The 9,593-nt window shown below is 47.1% G+C and overlaps 1 protein-coding gene across 1 annotated transcript; it reads right to left on the reverse strand.

Annotated features, from left to right (window-relative positions):
• Positions 1-284: 284 nt before the first annotated feature.
• Positions 285-8,141, reverse strand: OTP (orthopedia homeobox). Its single transcript, XM_037143728.2, has 3 exons — positions 8,105-8,141; positions 6,430-6,839; positions 285-815 (listed from the first exon to the last, which is right to left on the reverse strand). The coding sequence occupies exons 1-3, from the start codon at positions 8,139-8,141 to the stop codon at positions 285-287; spliced, it is 978 nt and encodes a 325-aa protein (XP_036999623.2).
• Positions 8,142-9,593: the final 1,452 nt, after the last annotated feature.

Here is a 9,593-nt window from a genome sequence, read left to right on the forward strand (position 1 = left end):
AATTGGGTGACAGGGTTAGAAGGGCTGGCGGGGGGGTGGGGGGAATAAGGGGGAAGGGGAGACTGGAGTGAGCGAAATCTGGCGGAGGAGAGGCTTGGTGTGCTGGAGCTTGGCGTGAGACCGAGAGAGTGGAGGAGGAGAGGACCAAACGAGGAGTGGCGGAGGCGTGGGTCGGGACGGGGCAGGGCACGCAGGCAGGGGCCCGGGAAGCTAGGGGGCCCCGGGCGCGCGCCCGAGGGTCCTTGGGGTGGTGCCGGGGACGGAGCAGGCCGGGCGTGGCTGCATTAAGTGAAGCTCATGGAGACTGTGTGCTCTAGCGCCTTACGACGCAGGGAGGCGATACTCGTGCCCCGCCACACATCGCTGCTGTCCGGGGAGCTGCAGAGCTGGGGCGAGCCAGAGACGTTGCTGGGGCCGGGGAGGGAGGCGGGCACCATGCCGGGGAAGGCCGGCTGGTAGAGGTGCGACTGCAGCCCTGCGCCGTTGGAGCCGGCCAGACTGTTGGACAGGCCCATGGAGTTGGGCGGCGGCCCCGCCGCCAGGCTGCACTGGGACAGCGACTGCGCCATGGCTTGCTGCCTGCCCAGAGCGGGCGGCAGCGGCAGCTGTGACACCCCCGGCATGGCTGCCGCCGCCCAGCGGGTGTCGTTGGCGTGGAATGAGCAAAGGCTGTCGCCCATGGCGGCGGCAGCCGCGGCAGCGGCTGAGGGAAACTGAGGCAAGCCTGGGGTGGGCAGCAGCGTTCCGGGCGCGCGGAACACATTGGTGGTCTTCTTGCGCTTCTTCCACTTAGCGCGCCGGTTCTGGAACCAGACCTGGAGCGGACAAGGTGGGGAGACAAACAGGGCGCTATTAGGAAGCCGGCAGCCAACAAGGCACAGGGGCTTAAATCCGAGAATTCCGCGTAAGGTACACCCACTCAGCCCCAGGCAGAACAACTCCAGCTAGAGACCCTGGTTTTCCAACAGCTCCGGCACTCCTTGCACCCACCGAGTACCCATTCCCTTACTCCTATGTGATCATACAGGGATGCTTACACGCAGTGCAAACATAAACCGTGTGCTGCGTTCACCACGCACCTGCGTGCTGGCGCATTCGATGCGCGGCTTAGATGCACAGGTCTGCAGGCAGGCATGTGTCAAGGCTGGATCCACAGGTGTACAAATGAAGATAAACATGTGTACCCATGTGGCTTAATAGCGTGCCTTATAACACTGATGGGGTATAGAATTTTCAGAAACGCTGGAAATTTGGAAATTGATGAAAGGCCCTGCATGACATAGCCAGTTTCAAAATCGAAAGACAAAGGAAAACCCCTAACGCCACGGATGACAGAGCGGAGAGGTTAATATAGTGATTCGTGTGGGAAAGCGAGCGGCACTGAGCTACGGTGTTGTTTCGGTTGCCGTCGTGACTTTCACGTTCTACTGACGCGAGTCTCTGTGCTCCATTCACGACCCCTCTAAAGGCCCCTTTATGTGGGCTGTGCAGGTGAGCTGGAACCTGCTGCCAGAGCCCTGAGACCCAGGGCCTTCAAGTCTATTCTTTTCAAGATCCCAAATAACAAGGCCTCCAGTTCCCTCACACCATACCCTCACCCATAAACTAAAAGCAAATTTTCTGACCACTACAAATTAAAGGAGGTCAAGTTTAAAGCCCATACTGCTTATAAGTCTACTTTAATTTTGCTATACAAACCCATATGTCTTTTTAAGGAGATGTTTTTGATGAAATAAACTCCACGTGAAAATAAGCCTACTGTGCTTTCTTAACTGTGACCATGGAATTTCAGACCTTACCAGACAAATTTGCCTATGAATGTCAAACTCACGACCACAGGGAAAGGAGCCTTTGTTCCTGAAAGATACCAAGTAAACTGCCTGACCAAGATAACCTCTCATTCCCCATATTTTAATTTGATCTTCTTTTTAAAAAATAGCCAGCATGCCTACTTGGCAGGCATGCAATTTAATATCCAGTCACTTGGAGGCTTTCTGTGCATAAATACAAATGATGTGGAACACAGCTCCGATACCGATGGAGTTTCCTCTTAGAATTTGACCCATGCAATTTGACCACCAAATTTGTGACCACAAGGGTATTTGTCCGTCAATCCAAGCTCTTTAGTGTTTATTCTGCAAGCTGAAGTATCACGAGTCTGGGTGTACCTGACCCCCTTTCTGGTAAGACAGCTATGCACTGAAATACCTTCACATCTGCCAAGTGGAGACACACTCTCCGCTTACCAGTGTGAATGGCATTTTGCAGTCTACAATTCTGCCCACATTTGCCCCGGCCATTGCCTGGTAAACATTATATCCAAGCCACCGTTTTATGTTTCACTGGTTTCTACCCCATTTCCCACATTTCTGTTTACACCAGTGTCTGGGTTGGGTAAAGACCCCGGGTCCCTTCTCTGCTAAAGCCCCTTGAGCTGGTGGCGCAGTGGATTAATGGGGCAGCAGGGCTGGGGCAGCGGCTGGGATCCGTGCGGCCCCTGGAATGGAGCTGTGGTTAGAAGCCCTGGGCAGCAGGTTAACTCACAGGAAGCCAAGGAAAGTACAGCGGTCACAGATCGCTTTGTTATCCATCCAAGGCGGGATTGGGAGTAAGTAAATCAGTCGAGGCACTGGAGAGGGGCCGTGTCTGTGTCCAAACTGTCCCCGCACCTCACGTTGCACGCACAGATATATTTTGAAAGATATCTATAAATTGAAACCAGGTTTCTAACACCTAGTAAGTGTCAGTGACTCCCAAAATGTGCCAGAGTTTCGGGCGGACAGCAGAGGATAAGGATGGCTGGCTTGTGTGAGGAGTGGGGAGAACAGAAGAAAGAAGGGGGAGGAATGGCTCGGTGGAATTTCAGTAGAAAACACTCGCCAGCAAGGTTTCTGAATCTCAGGCACAAGCGGAAAAGAACATCTGTAAAAGAGCTAACTATTACAGGAATAATCGAAAAATCGTGCTCAATTATGTTTGAGGGTTAGTAGTCAAATGATGGCTACAAATTTTTTTATGTTTCATGGCTTACTGGGGTTGGGGAACAAAATCTTCATGGGGTCTGAGCACCTCCGTTCCAAGCTATGATGCATATGTTTTTAAAATGTGAATGTTTCCACTTGAAAACTAGAGCATGGCAGATTAAAATGCAGGCAAAACCTAAGGGAGAGTTTGAGAATGCACCGATGACAACTCCAGGAAATATATGAACCCAGCCACGGGCCAACTTTGTACTCAGTTTGAAATGCAGCTCTTCTCAGAAAATGCTTAATACAACAGTGAGGATCTAATGGAGGCTGGAATTTAAAAATCCACTTTTGTGGTATCTGCTGTTACAGTAATATAGACATACTGTAAATGTATTTTAAAATATATAGCCCGTTTAATTCCCCACTTATAAATGGCTCAGAAATAAAGAAAGAGAGGGAGGAGAGAATATTACTTTTTCCCCCTTTGAAGCAAACGCTTTATGAAGATCTCATTGGAATCCAGCAAATGATTAATGTGAAGATTTGGGAGGAAATCTGGGGAGCTGTATTAAAGCCTAGATCTCAGGTTCATTTCGATCAGCCAGCCGTGAACTCTGGGCCGAATTCATTACACTTTAATAGTGCTGGGAGAGGAAGAAAATGCAATTTCTCATTCCATTAGAAAACTAGAAAATACTCTCAGCTTGTCCCCCTATTAAGATGTGGCAGGTGACAGGGCCATTCTGGGGGACACGGTCAATGGAATTACAGCACATTATTTTTGTTCCTATAAAATATTGAAAGGCAAGCCTGACTGTGCAGAAGTTATTTCACTGATTTGGTTTTTATGTAAATAAAATATTGAAAGTTAATTAATCCGTGCTAGAGACTAATGATTATGCTTATTATATTGCATTTGATCGTGTAATTTGCATGATTCTCGCATTGCTGCTTAATAAGCCATTCCAGGTTATAAATAATTCTGAAATTGGTTTCTAATAATGGCATGCTATAAAAGGAATGGTTTTATTATACTTGCCAGAAAAGGGGAGCGATATCAGACACGGAATTGGCCTCCAAGTGAGTAGAGGTGCTTTAATAAATACTTAAAAATATGATATATACCAGTTATAGATAAAAATAAGTATGCTAGATCATTTAGTCTAGAACTAGAAAGTGTGCTTAAAAACATACCATTGCAATAAATGTTTAGATCATTTTTAATCAGCGCAGTGGCCCACGTACTGAAAAGAATGGGTGACAATCTGTTAACTATAAAGAAAACTATGAAGTACTCATCAGATAAGAACATAAACCAATTACTATTTAATTTGAATTTGGTCAAGGAGCAATGGTACAGTGAGTTGTGAAGTAAATACATTTTCCATAAATTATTTTTGCATTACATTACATAATGTTAATCATTTTGAAATGTTAATTAAAAAGGTTATGTTGATCTGATTACTTTTTAAACTATGGGACATTATTTTTAAAAATATTGAAATTGCTATTCTATTAAATTGTCCCTATCAGCAGCTTCAAGCTATTATCTTTGGTTGAACATTATGCTACCACAATTAAAGTACTTCGTCTCTTTCTTCTTGATTATTCTTTTGTGTACTTTTTGAAAATAACTGTTTCTATTATGTAGTTTGTATTTTATTTCATTTACAACTTTTTCTATTAAAAGATTCAATGCCATTAACCTTTGGGAGTTCTAATAAAGTTTAATAGATCTCATTTTCTTTCTTTTTTTTCATAAAATCAGTTGTCCAATTATATTTTATTTGTGATTTTAAGTTCTATTTTAATTTAAACTAATTACCAATATGCCTATGTTAAGCAACAGCATTTTACTTTAAAAAATATTAGATAGTATTTCTCTTGAGGGATAAAAAGCAAATTTATTATTTTGAACCTACAAGATTTTAACAAGCTGTTGTTATCATTACCAGTAATAAAAATGTTGAAATTGTATGTTTCCTTTAAGGTTTAAACTTAACTTCAGACTTAAAAAGAGATGCGAGGTAAAAAACAAATTTTTAAGGGCATTAGTAATATGTATCTGCACAATGCAATTAACATTTTTGGCTTAATATCAATAGCCCATGGTCCAGAGTTCTCTAAGGAAACCACCCAGGTTTATAATGAGTAGAAATGTTGATCTACTCAGATCAATATTTACCTAAATATAACATTATACCTAAATATACCTTTATTAATTTGACCACTTCAAGTACCTCATGACATCCATTTGCTTACTATACAGAACAGAAGCCCACGGTATTTCACAGTTTAGCCCAGTGGGGACTGAGATGCTCAACACTGTGACCATCCTTGTCCCTCTCTGATCAAGTGGAAAGTAACTGAGATCTTGAAACTTAATTTGTAGAAGAATCTAGAGCTGAGGTCGACGCCCAGGATTAACGGACACAAAACACCACCTCCAAGACTGGAAAGGAAGATTTTTTCAGCACCCTGGATAGCTCACGATCAAGCGCGCATATTGGAAATTCGCCTCCAGCACCTGCCCATAAAATGTTTCATACATTGTTGTCATTTTTGTTAAAAAGCAGGGCGGGGAAGATGAGATTCACTCTGCTTATGCTTTTATTTACCAATTGTCAGAAAAGTTGTAGATGTGGCTTTCTGTTAATATGTGATTTAAACTTGGAGGATGGTTGGACAAGAACAAGGGTCAGTAATTATTTTGTCTAGTATTTCTGTCAATCTTTCCTGCCCTAAATGTTCTGTCTTCAAGTCCGATATCCACAACAGAAAGCCTTCATTTTCTCTTCTGTTTTCTCAGGGTTTAACCAAGTCTCACAGGCTGTGGAGCATCGCTGGGGCTGCCCTCCGCGCATTAGTTGACCACCAAAGTCCCCTTTGAAAGCATCAAAACTAGGGGTATTTTGCCTGAGAGCGGTGGGATGGTGATATTCAAGAGAATAAAGCACCGTGATAACCAGGTGTGGATCTTTTTTAAAAGATGCCCTTTACGATTTATTCCCCCCCCCCTTTTCATGGTTTCTGTACAATTGTTGATTCCCGCATTTATCCAGGCCTTAACACAAATTCATTAGAAGGTAATGAAATACTTGTCAATAACGCAAGCTGGAGTGGAGCGCGTGCTCTCTCGGCTTAGCCGCCTGGGAGACGCAGAGGGTGGGAGAGTCAGTCGGAGGTCCCCTACTCAGGAGGAAGGAGGAGACCGAGCAGTAGAACAATGCGCACTTCGCTTTGGAGGAGTTTCTGCTGGGGCGTGGTTATACTGGTGGGATACTGAGGCCCTGCCTGTCCATTGGGGGGTGGCGATCCGGACCAGTTTCCTGGCAGAGGAGCAAAGGTTTCCGAAGAGAAGCCCAGGATCCGGGAAGAAGAAGGAAAGACGCCCGCGTCCTTTGCCCAAATCCTCCAGCCCTCTCCCTGTGTTCTGCCCCGGCGCCCACACCCCACGTACCTGCACTCGGGACTCAGTGAGCCCGATACGCAGTGCCAGCTCCTCGCGCATGAAGATGTCGGGGTAGTGAGTCTTGGCGAAGCTCCTCTCCAGTTCGTTGAGCTGCGCTGGAGTGAAGCGCGTCCGGTGGCGCTTCTGCTTCTGTTGGCCTTGCTGCTGGCCGGCTTGGCTGGGGTTCGGGCCGCCCTGTGGCCCCGGCTGCTTGTCCGGGTCCTTTGCACTCACCGCCAGCGAGGCCGGCGTGGAGCCCACAGTGGTGATGTCCTCCCCGGGCAGCAGAGTGGCTCCCTCGACTGGGTCGGAGTTGGGCGCTAGGTCCCCCGGATGGCCCCCGGGGTCGGAGCCCCCCACGCCCAGCCTACACTTCACCGCCTCCCGGTGGCCCAGAAGCTCGGCGGCATCTTTCATACCTGAGAAGGCAAGGAGATTGTGGTCACTACCTTCCTAGCGGTGCCAGAAGAGATTATCTTCCCCGCGCGGTCCTCCTGCGGCCCCATCCTCGGCTCGCTCAGCGCCCACGTTCGCCCTACGGAGGAAACTCCCAAGATGCTCGGCTGCGCTCCCCAGGATTTGGACAGCCAGGGGAGATCCCGTTTCCCGGCCCTTTCCCCTCTTTCCGCAGCCGGCTCCAGAAGGCAGCGCATGCTCTCGTCTGGCCCACAACGAAACACTCCCATCTCGGCAATGAAACATGCCTCGGAGTCCCTTTCATGAACCATAACCTGTCGCCCCAGGAACCTTAGAGCATATCCAAGAGGGAAAATGGAAGGAAAGGAAAAGAACAAAAAATCAAACAATTCCTCGGTTGCTGCCCCACCTGCGTGCGCTTAGGCAGGGTGACAAACTCTACCTCCGGCCCTGAGCCGATTCCCTCTCACTTTCGGAAGATGAATAAGTCCCCAAGTCTTCCACCCCCCGAAATCAACCCAAATCAGCTCCGCCTCCCCCTCAAATCAGAGAAAGTGTTTGGAAAATGGAGTCACATCCATCACCAAAGATTCCCAAACCGGAAACCCAGTCAGCATTAAAGAAACTCAAGTAAACTCTATAGACAGCAGTGAATCAAACTTTAGGGGATTCAGCTTCTCTTTCCGGAAAAATAAAAGGCGCATTCCTCTCAGCCATTGGCAATGCCAAGTCTTTTGCAGGCAAAGATGCCTATGAGGATGAATTTGGCTTTTCTCTTTTCTCAATAAGCACACTTAGCAAATCGCTTCAATTGCAGAGGCTTCTTCTTCGTGCCAGATTTTTACAAATTCAACCACACTTAGACCAGGAGGGGAGAAAAGGGCAGTGGGGAGAGAGAGAAAGAGAGAGAAAAGAGGAGAAAGAAATCCCAAATCCAAGGAAACAGGAAGAAAAAAGAGAAAGAAAAACACCTCCACAGACATTATCACGGGGTGGATCGCCTTTCAAAAAAATAATAATAAGGGGGAGAGGGTAAGAGAAAAAAATAGGAAAAACAAAAAGTAACATTTCCCACTCCTCTTTCGGATCTACATATTCCATAGATTTTTTTTAAAGGACGTTGTTAAATCAAATTAAACTTTAATGCAGCACAATTACTTTTAAAGAAATTAGTCCATTTAGGGCACATTAAGGTAAAATAAGGAACAAATTGACAATTTCCTGCTCCGGCTTCTCCTGGCTGCCCCGGCGAGAGGCGCGCACTCACCTAGTCTGGCGTCCAGGAGGTCGGCGTGAGACAGCATCGCGCACCGCTCCAGGGCGAAAGCTGTTCCCCCCAAAATTTTAGCTGCTTTAAGTTATTTAAAATAGATATAAGCTATAAGCTATACGATATAGATATATATAGATCACCTAAATGAAAGAAAATTCGGTTTGTGGTTAAAAAGGGGGCTTCTTGCATTATAATGTCCTTTAGAGAGACGGGGAGGTGCTTAACAGTTGAATGAACCCGTGAGCAGCTCGGTGAGGGGACCAATCAGGAGGGCAGCCTGCAAATGTCAGAGCCCGGAGAGTCCCCCACTCCGCCCGCCCGCCCGCCCGCCCGCGCCCGCCCGGAGGAGGCGGCAGTGGCAACCCTGGTGGCTCCAGCCCCGAGCAGCTGCTACAGAAGCGGCGGCCGCCTCGGCGTTGCCCTGGGCTTCCAGGCCGGGCCTCCGTTAGTGTTTCCCTGCGATTTCTCCAGGAACGCCTTTCCTTCTCCTTGTCCCGCCCGGCTCGCTCCAAAGGCTCAGCTCTATCTCCTTGAGCTAGGATTTTCCTAGCTCAGGAAGCAAAGGCAAGGCAAAGGCAAAGGCAAGGCTGGGGACCGAGCAGGGCATGACAAGCGCGTGACCCGAGAGTGCCCCCCGCCCGCGCCCTCTGGGTGACACCTGCCAGCCTCCCGCGGCTCTGCCCTGCCAGCCTGGAACACAAGGGCACACCGCGGCCTCCAGACCACGATTAGACTTAGTCGCCAACTAGCAGGCCTGGGCCTAAGGTCCAGAATCCCTAGCTGGGACCCTGGGCCTTTCCAGTCCCAGCCCCTCGGTAGGCCTAAAGCGCAGAAAAGCAGTCGACTTCCCAGCAGCTTTCAGGTCCCCAGCACGTTGTGGATTCCGGCTCCACACCCTTCCCGCCCCGGCTCCCGCTGCTCTGCAGGATGCACGCTTGCTTCCTTGCCCACAACCCGATCTTTTGGTCAAAGTTTCTAAGTTCTGCAGGGCTCTCAGCTCTACTTATGACTGTAAATAAAGTTAAATGCTATTTATTTTCCTCTTGAATATGTTAAACTACTAGAACAATTTAAAGTGCTTTCCACAAGTGAAGCGAACCATTTCTAATGTTCTGATTTTTCAGAGCCAGCCAACAACAAAGTTTAGATTAGTAATATATTTCTAACCAGAGTAATTTTCAAGATCATTAGGCATTTATGTAATTAGTGCCAAATCTATAAGCTTTTATTACGATTATTAGAGTAAAATCAGTATAAATTTGTACTAATTTACTACTGTTTAGACTTGGCTGTCAAGCCCAGAGGTTCTTATTGTAAATGATAACTGAGGAAATTAAGTGCAAAATTCTGTACCATTTCTGATCTGCTCCTAAACAATCCGTTTCAATTGTATTTGTAGCAGAACATAATGCCCTTTTAAAGTTATTTGACTTGTATTTTTATTTGCAACACAAGAAAAATGCCCTCTATCCAGGCACAATGA

The sequence above is a fragment of the Artibeus jamaicensis genome, unplaced genomic scaffold (assembly GCF_021234435.1).
Source record: "Artibeus jamaicensis isolate MK-2021 breed Jamaican fruit bat unplaced genomic scaffold, CSHL_Jam_final contig_373, whole genome shotgun sequence".
Taxonomy (NCBI): Eukaryota; Metazoa; Chordata; class Mammalia; order Chiroptera; family Phyllostomidae; genus Artibeus; species Artibeus jamaicensis.